The 27385-nt window shown below is 46.4% G+C and overlaps 1 protein-coding gene across 3 annotated transcripts in view; it reads right to left on the bottom strand.

Annotated features, from left to right (window-relative positions):
- The window catches only part of PTPRT (protein tyrosine phosphatase receptor type T), an 800956-nt gene that overhangs the window by 274297 nt on the left and 499274 nt on the right, over positions 1–27385 (bottom strand). For all 3 annotated transcript variants that reach the window (XM_042930943.1, XM_042930944.1, XM_042930945.1), the window contains exons 9-10: positions 18444–18645; positions 17033–17135 (exon numbers count right to left, since the gene is read on the bottom strand). In XM_042930943.1, the coding sequence (XP_042786877.1) occupies positions 17033–17135; positions 18444–18645 (305 nt within the window). The remainder of the gene's footprint in view (positions 1–17032; positions 17136–18443; positions 18646–27385) is intronic.

Below are 27385 nucleotides of genomic sequence, written 5' to 3'. Positions count from 1 at the left end.
TACAGCAGTAAGCAAAGCCTCTCTCCCATAATCAAAATACTATCTTCAGAAAATTTGAGAAATGATTGCTTCTTTTTTCTTTTAAATATTTTTATTTACTTATTTTTTTATTTTTTTATTTTTAGAGAGAGAGAGAGAGAGCGTGAGCTGGTGAGAAGGGCAGAGGGAAAGAGAAACCAACCACACTCTCATCCTCAGCACAGAGCCTTACACAGGGCTTGATCCCACAACACTGGCATCACGACTTGAGCTGAAATCAAGAGTCAGATGCTCAACCTACTGAGCCACCCAGGCGCCCCGAGAAACAACTCCTTCTAGAAACAATAAGTGATGATGATATGAGAAAAATAAATTCAGAGAACCATATATAGCTCTTAAAAAATTATAATTGCTGAAATTTTAAACAACTGCTATACAAGGGTTATTTTTCTAGAAAATAGAACGGAAAGACATATATAAAAGAAAAGAAAAGAAAAGAAAAGAAAAGAAAAGAAAAGAAAAAGAAAAATTAGGGGTAAACCTGAAATGACGGGGCTCTGTGAGAAGAAAAATGTATGACTAGCATAATAAAGATATTACTTGAATCAAATGGAATAATTGCATATTCTAGGATGAATTTTGAAAAAAACTGTACAAGACAGGAAGAGTAATGGCAGGTGGTATAGCATAGTGGTTAAGAGTTCAGACTGTGAAGCCAGACTCTTGTGTTCAAATCCTAGATCAACAACATATTAACTGTGTGAACTTGGGCAAGTTATCTCATCTTTCAGTGCTTCAGTTTCCACATTTTAAAATGGGGTTCATGCTATTCTTACCTTAAAGGGTTTGGGTGAGAATTAACTGAGTTAATGTATGTAAAGAACTGAAAATAGTATCTCGTACATAGTAAGCTTTGAGCTAATTATACAATACTATAACAAAAATAGTATACCACTTGGCACTGAAGTGCCCTGCTTTTATAGAATTATAAAATTAGCCATTGTGTATTTATTTAACTAAAAATAGTGGTATAACTACATTGGGAAGCTTGAGGGGAAGTACTAGATGATTTAAAAAAGCCAAATTCTCATTTATAATAATAGGAAGTAAACAGATAATGTCTACAACCAATCATTTTAAAACAGCACATTATATGGGGCGCCTGGGTGGCTCAGTCGGTTAAGCCTCTGACTCTTGATTTCAGCTCAAGTCATGATCTCATGGTTCATGAGTTTGGGCCCCACATCGGGCTCCATGCTGATAGAAAACACAAAGAAACAAAGGCCCCAGCACATTATGTAGTGACAATGCCAATTCCCAGAAGAAGTAAAGAATGACAATGCAGTTGCCTCTGGACACAGGAGTGGGTTTGAAAAGGTGGCTCAGGGGAATGGTCTTCGACTATCTGATTTCCTAACTATGTATACTTGTTACTTTGAGATTCTTTTTAATTAAAGAATGAAAAAAGTTAATATATATGAATTGGCTGTCAGTGCCTGGCATATAAGTGTAGGCATTCAATACATTTTAGTCCAATTTTATTCATGTCAGTAATTGAACTGAGAAATTTTTCCTATTTAAAGATGCAATACCAAAAGAAAAACGTAAGTACTTTTTTTCCCCTGGGTTATTTATAACAATAAATAACTGGAAATGACCTAAATTTTCAACCATATGGGAATGGCTAAGTATCATGCAAAAATTTGGTAGAGTGCTATAGGCCAAGAACATAAGCTTATTGTTTCATATGGCTATGGGCTGGCTAAAACCTGCCCCCACACAAATACACTGAAAGAGAGAGACATTGTCGGGGGGGGGGGGGGTGGGGGGAGAGAGAGAGAGAGAGAGAGAGAGAGAGAGAGAGAGAGAGGGAAAGAGAAAGAGAGAGAGAGAGACTCTCTCTTTTATGTGTTTAGACTAGGAAACAGAAACCTGAGAAAACCAAGATGTCTGAATAGAGGAGACAGAGATGCGGTATGTCTTAGGGCAGCTTCCTCTGTCCTTAGAGTCTCTAATCTAGGACTTAACAGCTGCTTGGGTCACTAGAGAAGGGGAATTACTTCCAAACCTCAAAAAGTTTCTTTGTGAGCTCTCGCCTTTTATGCTTAGAATTCACATCACTATTCAGGGATGCATGCTAACAATCGACGCCCTTACTAGCAATTATTACAGACACTTAGGAGCCCCCTCCCTCATTCTAAAGTCAGACTCAGCATTAGCAAAGTCATGACTCACCTGGAATTCATTCTCAGTAGCGGCTCAGCCTCCAGCTCCACAATGTTCAGAAAACCCATTTATTAGCAAACTATTGATGAAACTAGGTGACAACAATGAAAAAGATGGACAACACAGTGCATGTGAGTCCCCATCTGAACCTAGAGACAAGGCCTATAGCTCTCAAAAATGCTACAGGCTGGGCAAGCCAGCTTTCTGGATCTTTATTTTCTCACCTGAGAAACGGGGTGAATTTTTCCTGCTTCAGTCTGATGCTCTGAATATCAAGTGAAATGTTGCTTGGGAAGTCACTAATCACCAGTTCTGATCCAGAGTAGGAGCTCAACAAAGCTCAGCTAGATGTGACATTGGCAGTCTGTGACTTGCTCTTTGGAACGGGGCTTCTCAAACTTTAGCATGCACCAGAATCTCCCAGAGACCTTGTTAAAACCCAGACTGCTCTATTCCCAGAGTTCCTGATTCAGTAGGTCAGGAGGCAGGGCCTGAACATCTGCATTTCTAACAGATTCCCAGATAATAGCACTGGTCCAGGACACAGCACAAAAATTACCCAAACCAACTGAGATAAAGGTTGAGGCTTTGGAGAGAGAAGAAAAAGGCAGGTGGAACAAGTTTTTCTATGGGTTCCTAACCTGTCCTTTGTCCTAATGCCCACTAGGTAGAACCTTGATTCGGCATCTTTACCAGTTCCGCCTCCTTCCAAAGCTCCCTTCCAAGGTTCTCCCACCAAACCAAACCTCCCTTGTCAACTTCCTATACTGAAAGATGACAACCCCATCCCATCTGCCTGCAGCCTACATGCTGATGCAAGAGGCCACCTTTTTAGGTTCCAAGAAATTATGCATTCGTTATGGAGGAAATTAACACCTCAAAGCAAACTATAATTAGGAATTCTTCAATTCAGTTTATGCTTTTTCAATTAGGCACTCTATAATTTTAATCATGGGAGCATTAACATGTTTCTGTAATTTATATACCTGTGGTATAATTAAGCCTGGGAAACACATTGCTCTAAACCTGAATAGAAGTGATTGTTTCCCTTCACACTTGCAGTATTACAGGTCCCTAATGGAGAGATGATGCCAGTTTCAAAGGAGCCATTTCTGAGTTGCAGAGGCCAATGAGAGAACTCTTGGCTTTGGTAATGTGAAGGCTGCTGTGGACCATGTGATGTCTTTGAACATCTGGCTCATGTGTAGACATCTGCATCCCAAAGCTACAACTCCTATTGTGACTTTCAAAACATTCCCGCCATTGGAAACTGCTTTGGACAACTATTCTTGGAAAGTAATTTCAATTAAGCAGGAACAGGGTGTCCTGGCAGGGGAGATGTTATCTGAGAGCCGTGGGAAGCAGATGGCTGAGAATTGAAGAAACTGAACAATAGGCTAAAACTTAGCCTGGATTGGGACCAAACTCCTTTTTGTACAGTGATTCCTCTTCCCACTTCTCTAGTTCTGCTCCTCTCATAATTTCTGCTCTGCCTTTTAGCTACAAAGCAGGGCCTGAATCCTGTGTGCAAGGTAGTTCTCTTGGGATTCTGAGCAGTTCTGCAAATTCAAGGAATTCAGAGGCACACTGAAAGTTTTTGTGCTTATTCAGACTGAACCTCTGAACTTTCTGAAGGTTAAAAACGTTCATTTTTTTCTCTTCTTCCTGCTCTCCCCACAATAGCAAATTCAGATTTGCTGACTGCAATAAAAGGAAAAAGAACATAATCAAAACTGGCCCGGGGGGACAATGCATACAGATTCCAACCCAGCTGAGTGACGCGCCCATATTGCTGTAACATTTTGGCATTCAATATATTTTGTCTGATCTAAGAAAATATGCAACTTTTTATAGAGTGAAAGTTGGAAATGGATTTGTTTCTCCCAGGCTGCTGGAGCCTTCCACAAAAGAATACAGATTTGTTCAGATCCTGACACTCCATCTCACCAAACATCCGTCTTCTACCTAAGCCCCGTATCTGCACAGAAGTGGTATCTTCAGATGTGCTATCAGCATGTAACAACACAACATGAATTCTTTCACACGCCATTGTTGTCATCGCAGGAAAACAGGGGTGTGTTTTTGGCCCCCGTATGGACCTTACAAAGAGAAGTAAGCTGGCAGAGATCCTAGTTTGACTAAAATTCATTATCTTCATGCTGAAACATACACCAAAACAGACACAAGTTCCAAAAGCTGTAAAACCAACAGGGGCAACCTCACAGTAACACATAAAACAATTACTTCCCCACGTCAGGAGAACAAGTAAGCATCGGTGCCACAGAAGAGAATACTTCCCTAAGAGCTCCTCTCCCCATACGGGAGTCCAGCTGTAAGCTAACCCAGTGGTGCTGGAGTTGTGGTTCAAGACCAGCATGACCATCATCTGGGAGCTTGTGCAAATACAGATTCTCAGGTCTGGTGCTATTATCCCTGGGGATGAGCAAAAATCTACATTTTTACTAGCCCCCTAGGGGATTCTAATAGCCACTGTGATTTGATAACCCTGGGGTTAAATCATTTCCCAGATGCAGAGTGATGCAGTGGAGCTTGAGGAGCCTAGTTCAGTAGGTCAGGGTCTTAGCAGTAATGGGACCAGTCACAGGTCCCATTCTGGCTCTGGGGTCTTACACATTATGCCTGTGTCTAAGTCCCCATTAACAGCCCCTTGGAAGCCATATACAGAGCTTGACCTCTTTTTACCAGCCCCCTGAGGGCCTAGAGCCCTGCAGTAAAAACACAATTTTCTGTGATGATGGAAATGCCGTTCAATATGGTAGTCACTAGCCACATATGGTTGTTGTACTTGAAATGGGGACAATGTAATTAATGAAATAAAGTTTTAATTTAATTCATATTAATTTAAATTTAAATAGCCCCCATGGAGTCGTGGCTTCAGTACTGGACAGAGTAGGTTTAAAATCTTGCCCATGAATCCTTGTGTTATCGGTGTTACTATACCTCCTGCCGTGGCCAGGAACACTTATTTTATACATTTATAATCTTTAGAAATTGCTTAGGGAACCTACATCCAAGTGGAAATGCACCAGTTAAACAGCAAATTGCAAGCAGTTATAGCCAGGCAAGAAAATGATGGGTTGCATTGTGAAAGGGGGTGAGTACAAATTTCTTCTGCCTCATGGCAGAGACTCTAACCTTTAAGTTGTGCTTGTCCTACCAAAAAGCCAGGGCTTTCAAGATCACCTCCCTCAAGGCTGCTGAGAGGAGGCAACTCTCTGAGCAGCCGCAGGCAGCTGGAGTGAGCATTGTGCAGAATGCTTTTTGGATGAGAGTAAACCTCCTTGGAATCTAACATGGCACAGATCCATGTACCAGCTCAGAAGAACATCAATAGATTAGGCTATAGAAATGCACTTGATGGAGGCTGACTTGAAAGTCTGACCTTTGGGCAGTTGCAGACAGAAAGACTAAGAACCATCAGTTATCAGCTGTGCAAGATCTGAGACAAAGCAGTGATGCAAGCTGTCACGGGGCCCAGAACACTGTGAGAAATACAAGTCAGCAGAATAAAAGTTGGAGTAAAACTGAGACTCAGGAGAAGGCACCCTGTAGAATCCCTGTTGCTCTTGCAAAGGGTTTCACCACCTCCCCGGGATTGGGTGGATTAGCATGGTAAGGATTACATCTCCTTAGACAGGCTGCCCATGATAGCCTGGCCTCTTTGGTCCTTGAAATACTTGGCTTCAATGACGTTTACCTTCAACCCATTACCATTCTTCCACTACCACTACCAACATGGTAACTCCTGGAGCCACATTATTCCATTGCGGGGTTCCATTACTAAAACCTTATCTTTGATCATTTATTCTCTGAATGCCACTTTCTGTCTGTCCAGCCTCTCCCAACCTTGTACCCTCTGCACAGATTCCTCAACAGCATTGGGGTCACCTGGCCCTCAATATCTCTGTTATCTGCACAGCTAGCTCCATGGGCTTTTCAAATCAAGCCTGGACCATATGGCCCATTTTAAGCACTTTTGTTGGTATCATCATCTTCCTTTTCCTATGGTCCTTGATCAAGGTATGAGTCTCTCTTCTTTTCTACTGTAAGAGCTGCTGGGAGCTCTTAGAGAATTCTGAACAACAAAATTTCAACCATCTCCTGTTTAAAGCAAAAACAGAAACAAAAAACAATTAACAACAACCTTCTTTGGTTTTCATGTTTTAACTCTGCCCTGGTTTTTCTTCTACTTCTATGGCCAGCCCTTCTCCATCTCCTGTGTTGTTCCTTGACAGAGTTTCATAGAGCTGTCTTCTTCGTCTCTTCCTGTAGATCCTCTCCCTGGATAAGGTCACCTGCTCCTCCCATGCTTCAAATACCACTTGAATGTTAATGGTTCTCAAATCCAAAACCCCTGATCTCATGCCTCTACAGCTCTCCAGCCTTCTGGAATTTAAATAGTCCCTATGGTAGGAGGTGAACATGACAACCACACTGTCTCTTTTCCCTCATGCCAGTGACAGTCTGTTTCCATCTCTCCAGATGGCAGACGGTCCAAAATAGAACACTCTTTCGTTCTTCATGTTCCAGCAACTGCTCCTCCTGCTCCATTTAAAATATTCTTTCTGAAACACCTGTTTTTCCTCCTTGGTTTGAACCTAAGGAATAAAATCCAGAATCCATCAACACCAGAACCAATTCTTGGTAAGTTGGGTCACTGGGTTTTTTGGGGGGTCGATAAAGGGAAACCTGCAATACAATTAGGGTGAGCTGAAGTGAATGCAAACTCACCTACATTATCTGGGGCCCACCTTTCCTCCCTTTTGTTCTCCTGGGTGGTCTTCCTGATTGCACTCTGTGCCATACTCAACGGACTGATTCTGTCTCTTTGGGAAGTTTCACTGGTGGTTACATGTCCCTCTAATCACAGTTACACATGCCCTTAGTCGCCATATTTAGAGTAAGGGGCAGCCCCACTGGGAACAGCTCTGCAGTAGTATTTATCCCACTCTGCCTCATTTCTGGTTGTTTCTTTTTGTATCTGGCTCCTCCTCTTCCCCAGTTGGTGTGATGAAATCCCAGCCAGTGTGTAGACTTGGCAACAAATGGTATTACTTTCAGAGCTAAATCTCACAGTCTATGTGGGAGTGCCTCTTGCCCATCCCTCCACCAAAGTGGGACACATAGCACTCCTCATCTTTAGGCCCCAGCAAAGGTATCCCAGAGAGTGGGGAGCTAAGTGAAATAAATGATGTTTCAAGAAAGAGTATCCAGTATAACTGTCATTTCTCATCCCTCCCAAAGTGGACATGGACTCAGAAACACCTCAGGCTACCTGCTAATAACTCCTCAAAATTTTCATTTTTCCTTCTTAACTGGACACCTTTTGCACTCCTATCTTAGAATCAGATGGTAACGATGCCAATTTTGGTCACTGCACCTCCAAGGGACCAGCAAAAGCCTTCTGTGATTGTGTCTCATACTCCCCATCTGGGCTCCACAGTTACTAAAGGAATCCTGGAAGAAACTTGGCAATTTTTCCTTTTCTTTCCAATGAAGTTTTTTCTTTCTTTAAGAGTTGACTGGATCTTTGGGGCGCCTGGGTGGCTCAGTTGGTTAAGTACTGGACTTCGGCTCAGGTCATGATCTCATGGTTTGCGGGTTCGAGCCCTGCGTTGGGCTCTGTGCTGACAGCTTGGGGCCTGGAGCCTGCTTTGGATTCTGGGTGTCCCTCGCTCTCTGCCCCTCCCCAACTCATGCTCTGTCTCTCAAAAATGAATAAACATTAAAAAAAAACTTAAAGAGTTGACTGCCTCTCCAATTTGTACTGCAGCTAGTCACTGTGTATTTCAAAGCCACCGTCTTAACTATCTGCACCTGTCAAATGCAAAGGATTGGGGTTCCTCATCAGGAGTGAAAAGAACTTGCAGTTGTGTTAGAGACCATTCACCATGTTCTTCTGTCTCCCTGTACTCAGACTGTCATACTGTTGGCCTTCCAAACCAGAGCTGACCCCCTGGGTACTAGGCCTTAAGCATCCCATGAAAGCAGGTCACAAGTCCTACCTGACTTTGAAGGACATCCCTCAGAGCTCCCCAGGGAGCTCTCCTGGACCACACAACCTGTCCTTGCACAGCTGGTTGCTAATCCCCAGTTAGGTGCCCAAGCCATGTTCACCACCAATGGTCTCTCCTGGATAATGTGTCCTTGCAGACTCTTGCTTCCCTCAGTGCTCCTTGGCTCAGAGAAGGGCTCCATCCTCCAATCCACGAATAGGCCAAAATGTGGGAGTCACCCTGGACAATGTCTTTTCCTCCCCACCCACCTGCCTGCTCCTTAGAGAGAAGTCATCATCAAAGCTGCTGCCTAGTCAGCTCAAGGCCCTCTCTCTACCTCCACCACCATTAGACCCTGGGTGAATGTCCTTTCTCACCTGGACACCAATGTTCTGGCCCTTTCCCATCAAGCCTCATCAGGTGTCACTCTCCTTCACATTTCCTGCCCACTGCTGTCCTCCTGGCCTCGTTTTAGTCTTTCTAACTTCATCTCCTGCCTGGTCTGATTCCCTTTTAGGGGAAAAAAAAAAACACCAGTAAGGTTTGCATTGTTGAAATGGCTCCCACTGTGGGCAAGCAGGGCTCAATCCTAATGCAGGTATGTGGGGAACCATGTGACACACACCTCCTCCAAAGGACAGGAGGCGGGGCACTGCTGGACTCCTGTCTCCTGTTGGCATTAAATTCCATGTTTGTTTGTTTGTTTTTAAGTTTATTTATTTTGAGAGACAGAACAGAGGAGGGGCAGAGATAAAGAGAGAGAGAGAATCCTAGGCAGGCTCCATGCTGTCAGCGTGGAGCCCATGTGGGGCTCAAACTCACGAACTGTGAGATCATGACCTGAGCCCAAACCAAGAGTCAGACACTTAACAGACCCAGGTGTCCCAAATCCCGTGTGTCTGAGCTAGCTGTACCTGCCTGCTCAGACCAAACAAGGTCTGTGGGGTTTTGGAGAAAGCACAAAAGCAGAGACAAGAAAAGGAGGGGGTGCTGGTGTTAGAGGAGGGATCCTGTAACTTAGTACACAGGGAACAGGCCAGCTCAGCCACAGCTGACATCAGAGGTGGGGTGGGGAGGTAGCACCAACCTAGTCAGAACCGGCGGCCACGGCTAACAGTCTGTGTTGTCAATGAGTGTCTGTGGCACCACGTGAACAGCGCTGTCTCTGCCATTAGGATATCAGCCTCACGTGGGACCGTGTGCTCATTTCCGGATCTCCAGTGCTGCACAATGTCTGGCACGTGGTTGTTTGCTCCGATTCCAGTTAGGCATTTACTGACTTACTTAATGAATTGTGAACAGATAAACCTGGCTCACCTCCTGGGATCTGCTCCCACCTTTCCTGCTCGGTTTTGATTTCAGGTACCTACTCTGGTTCCCCATATTTATAAGATCTCACTTCAGGAAGCTCACGTGGGTCCCCATGATCATTCCTGGTGATGCTTTGGATCTGATTTACTTCGATTTCACAACACATATGGGCATCTCCTCCAAGCCGAGGGCACTGCTCTCAGCCCTTGATTTGCTGGCCTTTAAGCAGTTGAGGTACCCTAACCCTGTTTCATTTAGTATTTCTGAAAATGTGCTGAAATTTGAGGATCTGTTTTTAAGGCATATTGTTTTGAGGATTTTGTGACACTCTTGGAGATAACTGCATGTTTCCTTATGAGCCACACCCTTGCCAGCACCCTGCATGCAGATCTTCCATGGTGTCAGAGCAGCAAAGGATGAACAGTCATCAGCTTACAGCAGGGCTCAGAGAATCACCTCTCCCATGGCTACTAGGGGAGGGAGCCACTCTCGGTCTCAACGGCTTGGCCAACCCAAGGAGAAAGTTGAACAACTACCAGGTGCATTTGACACACTTTACCTCCTTTGATCTTCACAACAATCTGTGACGTGGGTATTTCCCATTTTTCTAACAAGCAGCTCTGAGATCAGAGGAGTTAAGTAACTGGCTCAAGGCCACTCATGAGTCAACTGCAAGAGGCTGGGTATGATTGCAGAAGGCTTTGCTTTTCTGGCGTATCCCACTGGGAAGTTAGCTACGGCAGGAGGACACTAAGATGTCACGGGCTGATAGAGATTGAAACGACAAGTCCCTGACCGGGGACTGGCCAGGGCAGAGTGGGGGCCCCCAGGGGAGCCAATGTATCCTGCTGCACGGTGGGGAATGGCCCCAGGTGTAGCAGATTTGAACTGCACATTGGACAGGTAGAGAATGCCATGCTCGGCACAGAGAATGGCATAGACAAGGGCTGGAATGCTTACGGAAGAGCCAAGAGCTGCCAAATGTTCCCCATACCTCTCAGGACAAAGTCCAAACCCAAAATGATGATTCTTTACCGCACCCCAGCCTGTTCCTTTGCCTCCCTGCTCCCCTCTGCCCAAGTGTGCTGAGGTCCCTGCCGCCTCTGAACACACCGTGCACCTTCTCTGCCTTGGCTCCTGTGTATGCTGCTCCCCCCTCCTTCACTAAGCAAAATCCCTGCAAGCTGGCAGGTCTCAGGTCAGGCAACACTGTCTCCAGGAAGCCCTCTCTGCACCTGAGCCCATCAGGCTAATGATGGGTGCCTCTGCCCTGAACCCTCATAGAAACCTCTGACCAAGCATTTTTTTTTCAGTTTTTCTGATTATCTTCCCGACAGAACTGCATTGTCCCAAATGGTAGCCGCGAGCTATGAATGACCCTGAAATTCTTTAAATTTAAATTAATTTAAGAAATAAACAAATTCAGTTCCTCAGTTACAGTGGTCATATTTCAAGTGCTCAATGATAGCCACATGTGGTTGGTGGTGATGACTGGACAGCACAGAGACTGGACATTTCCATCAGGGCAGAAAGTCAATGGGGCAGTAGCACACTTCCAGATTTAGAAGCTGAAGGCAAGGCCTGTGAAGGGTACCTCCAGTCCCAGCACCTGCCATCTACCAGGTGCGCAAAACAGACGTGCGGAGTCACTTACTTACTTGTGTTTTGAGCACCTACTACATGCCGGACACTGTCCCAGGGAAAGGGAATCCATCAGTGTCAAGCCTCGGGTTTCCTGGAGCTCACAGTCTAGGGAGGGGAGGGCAAGAAACAAAACCAAAGGAAACATACTGGCAAGTACATAACACAATTAAAGAAAGAATGATGAAGGAAGCCCCCTGGGCCCTGTTGAGTAAAAACTGGTAACGGGGCAGAGTGAAAGGGAATAAAACTAGAAACGAAGGTTGCAGCCAGATTCTGATGGACCTGGCGTTCCATGTTAAGAAGCTTGAACTCAACATAGTGGAAAGCCAATGAATGACCCATTTAAGAATTTTAAGGGAATCATGAGAATCTACCCCCCCAAAACCAAGAGCACACTGTATATACACTGTATGTTATCTAACCTGACAATGAATTATACATATAAATTATATAAGAAGAATTTTAAGGGACACTCCAGCAGCTCAGTGGAGGGTGGACTGAAGGAAGAAAAATTGATGGGAGGCAAACCAGCAAGACCACCTGGGCAGGACAGGTGAAGCGTGGCAGAGGGGCAGAAGCAGCAGCTAATCCCGAAGGGATTCTAGACTGCACTGGACAGGTCCCTGTGACTGCTGGGAGGGGAAGGAACACAGGGGAACGTCCCTGAAGAAGCCACTGGGGCTCTGGGGGAGGATCTGCTACAGAATCTGGGGCTCTGCTTCAGGGACTGCATTTTGGGTGATAAATTCACGGCCAAGTTACTTTCTTATGAAGGTTACCACAGATACATCAGCGTGACAGGTGGGGCGTGGGGGAAGAAGGTTTGGCGGGTTCGAGTTGGAGCTGAATATTAGATTCTAGTCACTATTTGATTGATCTTTTAAGCAATTCTGGGATTCTGTCACTTAAAAACCAATAAATCTTTGAAGGCCTGAGGAAAGCAATGCAAAAGCAATAAATCTCCATTGTGGAGTATGAGAAAAATAGGCCAAGCTTCCGAGGTGGTTTGGATGGAGGGATGGGGGTGCAGGAGCCCCGCACGACAATCCGCCCTTCTCCCCCTCGCCTCCCTGTGTGCCCAGTTCTACCAGGCAGAGTAGATTAGACCCATGGGGCTCCCCAGGGGCAGCAAGCAGCCGAGCAGGAGCCAGGACCAGAATGTTGCTGGCAGACGGAGGAAGAAAGCTACCTGGGTGGGGCCTGCAGCTGAGGCCCAGGGGTGAGGCTGCTGGAGAATGGGCTGCTCCACCCAGAGATGTGGGGTCCCAAGTTACGGGCTGGGCCTGCATAGTCCAGGGTTGGAAGTCCCCTGGGAAGCCATCTTGCCTACCCCGGATTCTCTAGTTACTGGAAACTCATTCCACAACAGCCCCACCGAAAAGTTACTGAGTCATCACTTGGCATCCCAGACACGGAGAACCCAGAACTTCTTGAGGGAGCAATGAACTCAGAAGCAGGAAGCAAGGTCCACACACAGACTTTGTGCAGAACGAGCTCCATGACCTTGGACCACTCAGTATCTTAGACTTCAGCTCCCTCCTGTGATACAGAGATGGTATGTCCCACCCAGCTCACTGAGTGATGATCACATGATACAGTGAAATTAAAGGAGCATTCAACTATAAAGTAGGAGTCCAGGCATCCGTGACCCAATCTATCTAGTGAGCTCATTGTGCCCTGTGGTTAGAGAGGAGCCTTCACTGTCTTCTCTATGCCCCCATGTCCCCCACCTGCGGGACTCTTCACTGGCCCGCTTGCCAGGGGTGTGCCCATCTCTCTGGACAGTGCAGTTCTTCCATCAATATACTGTCCCCACAGGCTTCAAAGCATCTTGTTTTGCCACTTTCAGCTCAGTATTGTGTCTGCTCACCTGCTTGATGCCCCACCCCCCTTCCTGTTCACATGCACACTTGCCGAAAGTTAAGGCTCAAGAGGACAGATGTATATCTACCTTGTTTCCTGCTACATCCCCATTGCTTAGCTCAGTTCCTGGGACATCTCAAGGGCTCAATAAATATGTGTTGAATGATCTAATGGTCCACTGCCTCCCAGATGGGCATCCTAGTGCCTAGAGTTCAAGGTGAACAAGGGCTAAGGTAACTGAAATCTACTGGGATATTGCCACTGCTGTCACTGCAGTTGACCCGGAAGTCATACTAACTGGCACTGGTTAATCTCCTTCCCTTCTTGGCAAATGCCCAAGCAACAGCCTAAAATAATCCCAGAAACTGAGCCTATACCCACTCTCAATGATCCAGAGCCTTGGGAAGAAAAGCAGTCAGACATTTACAGACACCGAGCACTGCCCCTTTGAGCAGTGACATTTAATTTTTTTTTTCCCCCAATGGAAATGTCACCAAAATATGTCACGCACAACTTTCTCCTCGGGAGGTTGTGAGAAATGAGTGTTGGCTTAGGGTCAGCTGAACTGAGTTTAAGTTCTGTCTGTACCCCTTGCTTGTTTTGTGGCCTGAGTCAACTTACTTGGTTTCTATTTATCTCAGTTTCCATATCTGCAAAATGGGGGAGACGATTATCACAATGTTGTGAGGATACAGATAATTTATGTACAGGGACAGACATGCAGCAAGGGCTTACTTGTTAAATGGAAACCAGCAGCCTCTTTTAACTTGAAGACATAGAACCTAATGCTACATTTTTAGTTGAACCAGAACAGCTAATGAACACCCATGGCTGTGAGGGGCTACAGCACGTACGCCTCCCTGTTTGCTGAATCTTTGTGCCTGTTTTGTAGACCTGCCCTGTTTTTCTGCTGCTACTCACTGTCATTTCTCACTGCTACTGGGGCATTTCCATTCCCACCTCCTAATTTACTACAGTCTTAGGATGTATGAGCTTATTACAAAGATGTGCAAACTAAGAGCATGTAGGCTCAGAGGGAAAGTGTAAGGGGCACCTCTTTGGGGGAACTGGGAAAGCTTCCCCAGAAAAAAATAGTTTGGGCTGCTCAGAGGACCCCTTTTGGGAAGGGCTGGATGTAAATCTCATCTTTATCACTTGCTGACTATGTGAGCATGAACTTTAGTTTCCTCACTTCTAACAGGGATGTAATAATTCTAATAGGTTAGTCAAGGTTAAACTCTTGGAATGTAACAGTTGCTTACTTGCAATCCCACCCAGCAGCCAGTTGCCCAATAAAACATGGTGATAATTACTCCCATCTGTGTTCAGCTGGCTTCGAAGAGTTTTCAGGGGTTCACAGACATATAATCTGATTCATCTTGAGGATGGGACCCTGAATCCTCTGTAGAAGAATTAACTTTATCCTGCCACTGGGCAAAACCAAGATTGCTTCTTTCTTAGTAAAATTTTTTTCTTTAAAAAGAAGTTTTTCTGAGACTTTGTGCTGGAAAGTAGTTAGGGGCTCCTAAGTAAAAAGCAACAGTCCTTCCTTCCCCATCATGGAATTAGGGTCTCAAAAGGCTTTGGAAATTTGAACAGGAAGGAAGTGGAGAACACTGTGACCCTACAGAGAGGGTAGATTTTCAAACACTGTTTTGAAAGAACCTCCTAAGTGCCACAGAGAAGAAGCAAAGCTAACAAATAATTCTCGAAGGTCTGCTCTGCTTTGGGTACTTCCGTATTTTGTGCTAAGCCTCTGCAAAATAGCTACCATCCACGCTTTCCAGATAAGGAAAACTGAGAGTCGGGGGGATTAAGTAACTCGCCCAAAGTCACACAGCAGTGTCAGAGCGGGATTTCAATCCACTGCTGGTCTGCTGCCACCAAAGTCAGGTCCTCTCCATCGCCCCACCCAGCAGCCAGCACACTACAGTGAGCTACATGGAATCTGTACCTGCTGGGAAGCCACAGTGGGATTCCAAGTGATGAAGTCCCCTTGCTGATTTGTATCCTTGAAGTAATGAAAGGGGGTACCTGGGTCTGCAATATAAAGGTCGTGGGCTTTTGGTCAGATCTGACCTATGCACCTGGGTCAGCAGCTAACTTGCTGTGTAAAGTGGGGCAAGCTGTTGCTTTTTTCTGGACCATACTTTCATCATCTTAGAAGCTTTCTAAGATTTTGAAATGGTGACTGATGCTGCTGTATGAGAGGTAAGAGCTGGGAAAGGGAGCGAGGCACTGGTGACCTGAACGGAACACATGATTTGGCACCTGTAGGCCCTGCACTCAAGTTCAGCTTTCCTACTTTTTTGTGTGCCCTTGGGCACTTCTGAGCCTCAATTTCTTCATGTGAAAATGAGGATCATCACTTAGAGAATGTGTAAGAGAGTGAAATCCATGTACAGAGAGAATCAAATGAAAATGTTGCATGAGAGTAACAGGAAGAAAAGCAGTAACTCAAGTAATTATTCATATGACATAAGAGCCACCACCTGTTTTGGCTCATCACAGGTAGGACAGTCCTGGAACATATGTGGAGAACATAATTCTCCTATGTGGAGAACATAAGGCGAGAGTTCTATAGCCAGGTGCTCCACAAACACCACGCACACCCACTGCAAGGCCTGAAGGATTCACCTGACTTAGGGTAGAACACAGTCCAAAATCTTTAGAAGAGATGAGAACTTCCAAATTGCTGCAGTTGATTTCATTTGCTCCGCCACCTACAATTTCTGGGTAGAGCTGGATCCGGTTTGGAAAACAGATAACTAGACCATCTCAGTTGCCTCCATCCTGGCTGGTCTCCCAGTCTCTGGTGTCACAAGAGTGATATTGCATGTGGCTATCCAGTGGCTTCCTGTGACCCCTCAAACAAACTGGAGATTCTCAAACATGGCCCCCATTCTCACCCGACCACTCCTGCCTTGACCTTTATGCTAAAGTAAATTCCAGAGCCTTGGATTAACTACTACCCATGCATCAGGCTGCTTCTCTCCTTCATGCCTTCCTAATGCTCGACCCTCTTACTGCCTTGGCAACATCTTATATCACATTTAAGAGACAGCTCGGTGTCACCTGAGAATGTCAGCTGGGAATTTCTTCTCTATAAGCATACACTGTATTGCAATTATGTTTTCATGTTTCTTGTTTCCCAAATGAAGTTTAACTTTCCTTAGGAAATGACTTATTCACAGCTAGTTTGCTACTATCTCCCAAGCGGTTAAACAGTGCCTGGCCCTGAGCAACTTGCTCAACAGGTGTTTGTTGAAGGAATGGACGAATAAATGAATCATTTGGATCCCTTGTGCCCCACCATTCCTGGTAGATAAGATACTCAGTGCATGCTTGTTTAACCGAACTGAGCCAATTTGAAAGCCACTGCCCTTGTGCAGAGTGCAGTTGTTTCCAAGAGATGCCCACCTTCCTGGCAACCGTGAGCCTGGGGACTTGCACTGGCTCAGCTTAGCTACTGAACTACTTGCACTGCCTTGGCCAGAAGTATGCTCCTCAACTCCAACAACCTCTTGTGAAAGTCAGCAGTATGACCTTGCAAGTCCTCCTGAGGGACTCTAGTACCCCAAGGCCCTAACTGGACCAGCCCGGAGGTCTTGTCCCATTTACATGATTAGTTTGTTTGTAGAATTCAGCAAGTCGGTCCATGTGTCTGTTATGGCAGTCATATATGGAAAGGATATCCTTCCAGGAGATTCTGTTTCCAGGCCTCCAACCCCACTAAATAAACTGACCATAGGTGTGTTCCAGGAAGTTCTCTCTCAGCCCTCCTCATGTCCCCATCAGCATGTTCCCTCTGAACCCATCCTAATTCCTCACTGCTGGGGGAGAGACTCTTGGCCCAGTGGCACCCCCTGAACTGAGTTTGGGGCTGCTGATTCTCATTTTCCAGAAGCCTCACTTCTAGCCAGTCCTGTTCATGGGCACTGCACGGTGCAGAGAAGAAAAAGCACGAAGTCCAGGAGAAGAACCCTCCTCACCTGACAGGGGCTCCCCGTGACTGAGCAGGCTTCAGCATCACTGTGATGGTCGTGTCCGTTTCATTCAGCGGGGTGTCTGTGTCATATTCCGGCATCGATGGAGCTGGACAGAGAGAGGAGGGCACTCAGCACAGAACTCCTGCTAACTACCTCCCCTGCTGCCATTCCTAAAGACACCCAGGATGGCCAGAAGGAGGACACTGGGAAAGGGCTGGGCGAGAGTCACATGGCATCCCAGGTTTTCAGCACAGTTCTCCTTCCAACCTGCCTGTGGGTCCCTTCAAGGTGCAGAAGATAGAGGGGAAGGATGGCAGTGATGTGGCCACTGGCCCTCAGCAATCAAAGAGTTCCACACCATAAACAGATGAATGCAGGAAGGGTAAGTACTTAACAAAGATGTAAAAGCAGAGTCGACCTCCTTAAACACATCTGAAATGCAAATTACAGCAGTGATGAACTAGTTCCTCTTATCTTTTCTCTCTCTCTTTTTCACGAGACCCTCCCTTCTCTTATCCCCGACTGATGGGAAGACAACGTAATCTAATCCCTTGGGAAGCTAATCTAGCCATCTGTATGATGAGCTATTAAAACCCATAGCCCTTTTAATTCAGTATTTCAATTTCTGGAATTTAATCCTAAAGTTATAATCCAAACCAAGGAATTAAACTGCATTCTGTAACATGTTTACTGAAGAGTTATTTTCTAAAAACATGCAACCACAGGGGAATGTTTAATTAAATTACGTCCATCCGCTTGACAGAACATTATCATGAAAGCAATGTACCAACGTGTTAGATGCTTATGGTATAAAGATAAGTGAAAACATTAAGTTGCAAAAACCACTGTGGGTGTCTATGCAAAATACATATGCATGCATGCCAGAGGTATTTGCAAAGCTTGTAAATTGTAAAACGGGATCTGAGATAATTCCGTGTTGAATGTGTCTGGCGGTGGAGGGGACCCTACTGGTGACCAGGCGGGTGAAATCTCAGACATCCATGGCATTGTAACATCCATCCATCCATCCATCCATCCATCCAACATTTCATGAGAACCTATGGCTGTGCCCTGTACTGCCAAAAGGAATATTCTTGAAAAGAAATCATATTTTTACAAACGAATTTGTATGGGAAGAAGACGTCCTATTTAATGCAATTGTATGATAAATTATTTGGTGAATCACTTAGTGTTCCCTCTGGTCTAGTCTAATTAGTATGTTTTTTACACTTTAGGAGGTTTGTGGATTTGGTTTCTTCACGAACTACAGTGATACACACCAGGGGATGCATCCTCTTACTTGCTCCAATACCATGAGGTGACAGCTGGCTCTGCCCTTTTTCACTCCCAGGAAAATTATGAATGGGGAAAAAACAGACCACCCTTCTTCCTTTCCCCTTTCTAAGACACATACCTGAAATTTTGGTGGCAATCCTAGTGGTGACAGGGGGCCCAAAGCCTTTTGCTGTGCTGGCCTTGATGGTGAAGGAGTAGGTGGTCCCCGGGTACAGACCCACAAAGAGGTGGTGGGTTTCATTCCGGAGCTTGAACACTTTCCCCCGCTGGCTGGAGAGGTCGGCACTCGGGTCCAGCGAGCCAACAGCCTTGTAGTTGATCTGTACAACACGCCAGCAAACAAACAAATAAATACCTCGCGCGGGAAGCTAGATGGAGCTCATCCAGGGGAATGTCAGGAGAGCAAAGGAGAAGGAGGCATGTAAGTTTGAACAGCAAGTTCTGCTGGGATCGTCCACCTTACAGATGGTCCCAGCCTCGCAAGAGCACTGTGGACATGCGCCAGAGTGCTGCTGCCCAACAGAAATAGAATGTGGGCCACACCTAACACCTACGCTTTTCAATCATCTAGTGGGCACATGAAAAGAAAGTAAAAAAAGAAAGTAAAATTAATTTTCACATTTTGTTGAACCCGATATATGCAGAGTATTAGCATTTCAACCTGTAATCAACATAAACATTTAATGTGATATTTTAGATTCTATTATGCATATCAAGTCTTAGAAATCTAGTACGTAGTCTGTCCTTATGGCACATCTCCATTTGGACTAGCCAAGTTTCAAAAGCTCTGTAGCCCCATGTGGCCAGCGGCTGCCACATTGGACAGCACAGCTGTAGAGCAGTGTTTACGTGTGACGTCTGACAAGAATGGCTTGGAAGGCCACTTAAGAATGCAGCTTCCTCGCCCCTTCCTCCCCATGGTGCTCTCTGCTGCTTTCTCACGCGGTATCTTGTTCCTCTTCCCTAAACCTCGGGGCTTCAGGATATTTATCTCATTTAAATGTTGGAGAAATGGAGACTCAACTGAAAGTAACCTGCATTAAGTCAGCACTTTCCAAACTTTCTGTGGGGAAGGCCCAGTTTTGTGTTTCCCAATCCACTGCTGACCCATAATAATCTGCAGACCCCATCGCGTGGGACTCATCATGTGAGTCTGGTAATAGCCACACCGGTCTGCACTCTGTGTAACCAGACACGCCCACTCCTCCCACACGGGGGGCTGTAGCAATGTCAAGGGACCATGAGAGCTTCTAAGTGCTCACTCTCTATTTCTGCACTTACCCTGCTGTGAGAGTAACAAAAACCGTTGGCATCCCAGCACCAGCCCCCATAGATCACACTTTTGAGTGCCACATTTGCAGGTCACACAGTTGTTAAAGTGACAAACACAGGATTGTATGTTTATTTGTTTCATCTAGTTTGTCCTATTAAACATGTCTTATTAGGGGTCGCTGAGTGGCTCAGTCGGTTAAGCCTCGGACTTTGACTCAGGTCATGATCTCACGGTTTGTGAGTTCGAGCCCTGCATTGGGCTCTGTGCTGACAGCTCAGAGCCTGGAGCCTGACTTGGATTCTGTCTGCCTCTCCCTCTGCCCCTCCCCTGCTTGCACACTGTCTCTCAAAAAGAAAAATAAACATTAAAAAAATGTCTTTAATTAGAGTAGAACATACATACAGAAACTAAACACTTCAGTGAATTTTTATTAACCGGACACACGCGTATCACCAGCACCCGGCTGAAAGAACATTACCAGAACCAAGATGTAGCCTGCGTGCCCCCTTCCAATCCCTCCCCACCACCCTTCAGCAAGGATAACCTCTATCCTGACTTACACGCAGCACAGACTAGTGTTGCCTGGTCTTGTACTTTCTATCCGTGGAAGCATACAGGGCGTATTCCATGTCCGCCTTCTTTCGCTCCACATTGTGGTTGTGAGAGGCGTGCGGGCTGTCATGTGTAGCTCTAGGCCATGCATTCTCATGGTTGTTCAGGGTTCTACCCTTGACACACGACTAAACCCAGGTCTGTTGGATCTAAAAGCTGTGCTCCTCACTCTAGAAGTTGCTGCCCGGCCCGGAGACAACATCACATTAACTAAAGGATGCGTTCATTCATTTATTCACTTGTTCCTTCACAAACGTGTCCTGCATACACCTGCACCCTGGGGCCTGCACTGCACAACTGGTGCATACACAGCCGATGTGAACACAAGCTTGAGCCCGTGCCCAGGTGTCTTCCTTTCCGAGCAATGTAGGTCAACTACACACACACCTTCTATCACTTTGTCTTCAGTCAAGAATGTCTTCTATGTGCCAGGAAGGCCAAACCCAGACAGAAACAGGAACACACCAACTTTACATCAAAAACAAGCCGTTTGCTTATTTTTTCTGACAAGGGCGCCACGCGTTTTAGAGAAAGAGGTAACTTCTCTCTCTGTCAAGGAGTAGCAATTGACGCCACATGCCGAGGAGGAGACAGACCGGACTCCTTGGAGCAGAGCAAGGCCCAGAGGAAAACCACACTGAGCTGAAGGATTTGGGCACCTTGCAAGCAAAGCCTGGGCAGGAATACCTGTCCTGCAGGTCCTCAGTGAACCTGTTCCCAGCTTTCCCTCTGGTCACCCCCACCTGCTCCGCTTCTCAGAGAGAAACAAGGCAACCATCTGCCTCTCTGTGCTTGGGGCCTGTCCTTGGGGGGTGGGGGGGGCACTCGCCTGCGCTGGGTAATTGGCGCCCCCAGCGGCTAGAATGATGGTAGTTGATGCACACGGTCCCTGGGCTCCTCCCATGTGACACTCCTGCAGCATCCCAGGGGACTTCCTGGAGGGATTCCGCTCCGACTGCCTCCAACATAGCTGGCTGGGAAACACATCCATCACTGGCTACCGTCCCTTCCTTTCCCTTCCCCACTCCCACCTCTCGGTGTCTCAGGGTCACCAAACTAAGACAGTGTGCTCAGGGATGTATCTCAGGGGAGAAGTGAGCTGATGGCAGAGGATAACACAGAGTCAGAGCAGCAGTGAAACATTCTAGGGTCTCGGCAGACGGAACCACTGGGGCAAAGGCCCGGGATAGGAACAGTCTTGGGAGAACTGAGGAAAACCCAGTGTGACCGGCAGTGGTGAGCCAAGCAAATGGGGGAGCTGAGTCCCCCGTGTGCAGCTGGATTCAGGTTTCCTGGTGACGCAAGAACAGAGACACCCAGAGAGCTCTGACGGGTGGCAGACAAGCCCAGGTTACCAGTGCTCACGCATCCTTTTGAAATTCTGTCCCCGTCCCCCTGCCTGGGCTGGTGGCAACCACACTGATATACAGACACTGGGAGGTAAAACTCATGCCTTATTTACTAGCCAATTCCTTTTCTGCACTCCAAATTCAATCCAAAAGCGACTCAATTTCCACCGAGCTGTCAATATAATATACCGCGCTCCCCTGCTCTCCTAACCTTTCCTGGTATTACAGGATCCTCACTTACTTGTAATGAAACACTATGAATAAATCAATGTATGTTAATATAGCGTGCCTTCAATTTTTTATGAAGGGCTTCACCAAATCTAATTCCCACTGCTTTGTCAGAAACAGTCTCTGAAAAATTTAACTTGCAAGTTTTACGAAGTTAGTGGGGGGATGGACCGGGTAAGGAAAGCCAGAAGGTGAGAAAAATCGAATGGGATGGAGCTTGTGGCCGTAAAATGTATAACGTAACGTGAATCTTTGGAAGCGGAGGAAGCGCAAGATTTGTTAGAACGGCAAACATAAAATAAAAAGTTTGTGGGGAAAGGGTGCTGAGCTGTCTGTCAACCTGAGTCTCTTTTGATTGCTGTCAGTGAGATTCCTGGCCAGAAGCCAGAATGAGGGCTTTGTAAGGAGAATCCAGTCACATTACCCCTTAGTATCAGAAAAGCAGTGGTCCCCCATTCCTCTTGGGATTAAGAGCAAGTCCTTATGCTGTGGTTTTCATCAGCTCTCTGCATGAGCTGGCCTCGCCTCCCCTCCCCTCCCTCCTGCATTCCAAGACTCTATTTCAATATCTGAAAAGAGCTGCAGTCTCTTTGGCCACAGGACCCTTGCACCAGCTATTCTGTCAGCTCAGAACACTTTTTCTCTTCCCATGCCTCCCTTTCACCCAATTAATGACTCCTTATCCTTACATCACACTTAAAATGATGTTTTAACAAACATGGTTACCAGAGGGGTGAGGGTGGGGGAATGGGTGAAACAGGTGAAGGGGATTATGAGTATATTTATCATGATAAGCACTGAGTAATGTATAGAACTGCTAAATAACTGGGGCATCTGGGTGGCTCAGTTGGTTAAGTATATAACTTCGGCTCAGGTCATGATCTCATGGTCCATGAGTTCAAGCCCCACATTGCGCTCTATGCTGAGAGCTCAGAGCCTAGAGCCTGCTTTGGATTCTGTCTCCCTCGCTCTCTGCCCCACTCCTGCTTGTACTCTGTCTCTCTCCCTCTCTGAAATAAATAAACATTAAAAAAAAAGAATTGCTGAATAACTACATTGTACAGCTGAACCTATAATACCATAACATATAATACTGCATGTTAACTCTACTGAAATTAGAAAATAAATAAATAAAAGGCACCCTCCCCCCACAAATGTCACTTTTCATGAGTGCCTCCTCTGACTCTCCAGTCCACCTACTTTATGTTCCCCCAAATAACATCTCTCTCCTTTGAACTAATTTTACACTTAACCATGCAATTGTTTCACTCAATGTTTCACTAGCCCAAGAGTTGAAAAAGTAAAGCCAGAAAGCCAAATGGGTCTCATCATCAGTTTCGGTAAGTAAAAGTGGATCGGAGCACAGCCACACCACTCGTTTATGTATCACCTCCAGCTGCTTATCCACTACCAGGGTGGGACTTGAGTCTTTGTGGCAGAGGGCCTATGGCTCACACTCTCTAAAATATTCACTCTCTGGTGCTTTATAGAAAGAGTCTGCTGAACCCTGTAGTAGATTCTAAGCTCCAAAATGGCAAGGATCTGAGGCAGATTTTGTTCCACACTTCCTCCCCTTGCACGCATGAATGAATGATCAAACTAGCTGGGTGGCTTGAGCAATTTGCTTAACTTCCCTGAGGCTAGGGGTTCTTCAAGGGTTAAATCATAATCTTAACTTCAGTTTCTGTTTTATATTGCAGAGCGACCCCTGCTTCTTTACTCCCGGAAAGCAGCCCCTCTGCTCAGAAGTAAGGCTCCAGGGGGTCCACGAATGACTTCTCTTGCCTTTGCATCAAGGCTCTGGCTGCAGCACACCAGAGGAACAAGCAGCCCTTCTACCCTGGGCTACAGAGGATGGGGCAAGAGAGGCAGGAGGAACAGAAGCAAAGATTTTCCTCAAAGAGCCCCATCAGGAAGGGCCTGTTTCTTACTCACACTGAGACGGGGCTGTGCCAAGCTCCGGGCACTGGCTGAGCATGGGGTGAGTTCAGATGGCAGAGCTGACAAGATTCTCGTCCTGAGAATGAGATACTACATGAGGGTTGAGGGAAGATAGGAGATAAAGTAGGGATGAAGGAAGTGGCCAGAATGCAGAAACGAGGAGGGAGGGAGGATTGCATCAGAAGATGCAATTGTGACAAAAACACAACTTGGGGGCACTCACTCTGTGCCAGGCACTGTGAGGGGGCCTCACACAAACACCGGCTCATTTAATCCTCAAAAAGAAGATGTGGGCTCTTTATGGTCATTCCCATTTCTTAGCTGTGGAAACCGAGGCCAAGAGAGGTGTCAAGTCAAAGCTGGCGTGAGGGAAGTGATGTGTGCCATCAGGTGGTATGCTGGAAGGACAGATGGGAACCATGAAGCATTCTCTGCTGCCTCTACTTCACCTTGGTCTTATCTCTCAGCTCGTGTGTGAATGTGGGTGCCATGATGCGGCAAGAACTTGGATAAGTCTACTAGAATACCTCGAGATACCCTGGGAGGACCAGAGGGCTGTTCAAAGAGCTCACTCAACAACAGATGACCCCAAGTGGAGGAAACCCCTAACAGCATCAGCTGGAAGTGGGGGGTAGTATAAATTGCATCAAGACCAGCCCTCCTACAGCTTGATGCTCCAGAAGCATCCTCTATAGCTTAGCACCTTCGTGCTATGCCCATGCTGTCTTCATCTTAAGCCCCTTGGGGGAGGGGGATGTCAGCACCCTGAAGTTATGCATCCCATCTACTCCCGACTTTCCCCCAATGGCTTCCAGCCCATACCCTGGAGGTCTCAACCTAGTCAAGTCTTAACAAGGCTACCAACACGGTCAGTTCATTTTAAAAACAGTTACATTAACTTTATTTTTCTTTAAACTAAAAAAAAAAAAAAAAACAATGGTTAAAATATTTTGTCCTTTTTTGGACACTATAAAAGTGTTACAGGCATGGTCTTAGCCATCTTGGTGACCTCCAAGGTAAACATACAAAAAGAGATCTATTCAAGGTAATCTCTTCTTGTTAGAAGTGCTAATGCTGTCTCTTGGTTTCCTGAAAATTAAAAAATAAAATGCAAACATGTTCCTTCTGCAACAGCGTGAATGCACAGATGGCTGAAATGCACATGCCAGTGACTTCTTGGCCATGGGGCCCTTGTTTTTCCTTGAGAGCGGAGGACTGTAACAACAGCAGAGAAATGATAGCGAATGACACAAATACTGCTGCTCCCGGTGTTTCTAACACTGTTGAGCCAGCAAAAGAACGCATGGGTTTGCCACTTTTGTGCACAGACAGCTACTGCTTTTGCCTCTGTTGAAACGGGGTCATTTTCTCAATCAGCAAATGCTCACCGAGAACCTACTCTGTGCTATGGGCTCTGGAAAAAACATCGGTGAAGAAGACCCAGTTCCTGACTTTGGGGACAAGTGGAGGCGTTAATGGATATTGCAGGAAACTGAGTCCTGGAGGAGCACAGATCTGGGAGTGACCAGTTCTGCCATAGAGAGTGAGGACAGTCATCCAGAGAAGCTGCCACAGTGTTGGGTTGGGCCCATGTTCCTCAGCCCAGACTCCAAAGCACAGAATGCCCTGGAGACCTTTTAAACAGTATATCAGTGCCTGCACCCTACCCTGAACTAAGCGAATCGAACTCTCTGGGTACAAAGGCCTTGACATTGGTACCGTTTTCAATTTCTCCAGGACATTTGATTGGGCAGCCAGGGATGAGAGTGGCAGAAATGGACCCTTCACCATAGAGGGGATTAAGCAGAAGAATTACACACTGTGTGGCCTGTGCCAAGGAAACGTGCCCTCACATGGCATGCTTGAAGGAAGGAAACCGACCACGGGAGCACTACAGTGGTAACGGCTGCAGGCAGGGTTGTGGGTGAATGCTGGAGCTGGTGGACCACGCTGAGGAGGAATAAAATGTTTGCACAGCTTCATCTCCCCCAGAGTTACTAGCTGCTGTTGTGGCTTCAGCAGCAGAAAAAATTCTTTGGCACCTCTCCCCCCCTAGGAAGGGGAGCCTAATTCCTCTCTGGTTGAGGATGGACCTAGTGACTTACTTTACTTATTTTTAAATATTTATCTATTTTTGAGAGTGGAGAGGGATAGAGAGGGAGGGAGAGAACCCCAAGCAGGCTCCTCACTGTTACTGCGGAGCCCAATGTGGGGCTCGAACCCATGAACTGTGAGATCATAACCTGAGTTGAAGTCAAGAGTCAGATGCTTAACTGACGCAGCCACCCAGGTGCCCTCCCCCTAGCGACTCACTTTAAATAGACCTAGGATAAAAGGGGAAAAAAAACTAGCTTAAAGAGGAGAGACCCAGCTGACACCACCTTAACCAAGTGATCAAGGTCAACAATACCAATGAAAAGTCATTTTGAGCTCAAGAGCCCCCTCATATGATGTGATGAGAAGGGTGCACACCCACTGTGGGCTTTTGCCCCAGAATCTCAGCCCATCAATAAAACAACCACAACAAAAAAGACCAGACACACCCAGAGTCAATACTGGTCAGGATTCTTAAAAACTGTCAAGGTCATCAAGACAAGAAAAGACTGAGATGCTATCACAGAGTGGAGGAGGAGGAGGAGGAGGAGGAGGAGGAGGAGGAGGAGGAGGAGGAGGAGGAGGAGGAGGAGGAGGAGGAGGACGAGGAGAAGGACGAGGAGGAGGACGAGGAGAAGGACGAGGAGAAGGACGAGGAGAAGGACGAGGAGAAGGACGAGGAGGAGGAGGAGGAGGAGGAGGAGGAGGAGGAGGAGGAGGAGGAGGAGGAGGAGGAGGAGACGTGACATCTAAATGCTATATGGGAACCTAGAAGGGAAAAAAGGACACCTGTGGAAAAACTCGGGAAATCTGAGAAAAAAGTCTGCACGCTAGTCAGCAGTAAAGCACTGATGTGAATTCTCAGAGTGGATAACTGTACCATGACTACGTAAACATGAACATTCAGGGAAGTTGTGCACTATTTTTTTTCTGCACTATTTTTGCAACTTCTCTGTAAATTTAGAATTATTTCAAAATAAAATGTTTAAGGAACAACAACAAAAAGTGGCAGGCTGGGTTTTGGCACCGGTGAGGTCTTCGTGGCTGCAGAATAGAATCTACAACAGATATTCACTGAGCTCTTGCCTGGGGCCCATGCTGAGCCGTGGGGAGCCTTCGGAAGCTTACAGTCCGGTCAGGGAGATAGGCACACCCACAGGAAGGAGTGGCAAAGGCACAGGAGGAATACTGCTCTGAAGGAAGGGACGGTGCTTCTCGTGACAGAGAAGGTTTCCGGGGCCACAAAGTCTTCCCCACAGAGTGTGAAGGTGTTAACCAGGTAAAGGAGTGAGAGAAGCTGGGAGACAGAGGACAGTGGAGGAAGTGGAAGCTGCAGAGATGCTCTTGGGAGGATGGCTGCCGGCCTGTGCAGTGCTTCTGTGCAAACTAGGAAAAGGCACCTCTCCAGGCAGATGTAGGCCCTCTCCATCCCAGCCTCCCCCCCACCCCCACCCCATACATCAGTGAGCTGAGGGTGCCTCAGTGACAAGAAAAAGATATACCTTTCTTAATGCCTAATCATAGTCCTACGGGCAAATACAGCCCAGTGCTTTTCGGTGCTTA

The sequence above is a fragment of the Panthera leo genome, chromosome A3 (genome assembly GCF_018350215.1).
Source record: "Panthera leo isolate Ple1 chromosome A3, P.leo_Ple1_pat1.1, whole genome shotgun sequence".
Classification (NCBI taxonomy): domain Eukaryota; kingdom Metazoa; phylum Chordata; class Mammalia; order Carnivora; family Felidae; genus Panthera; species Panthera leo.
This window is presented reverse-complemented; position numbering and strand designations above follow the sequence as displayed.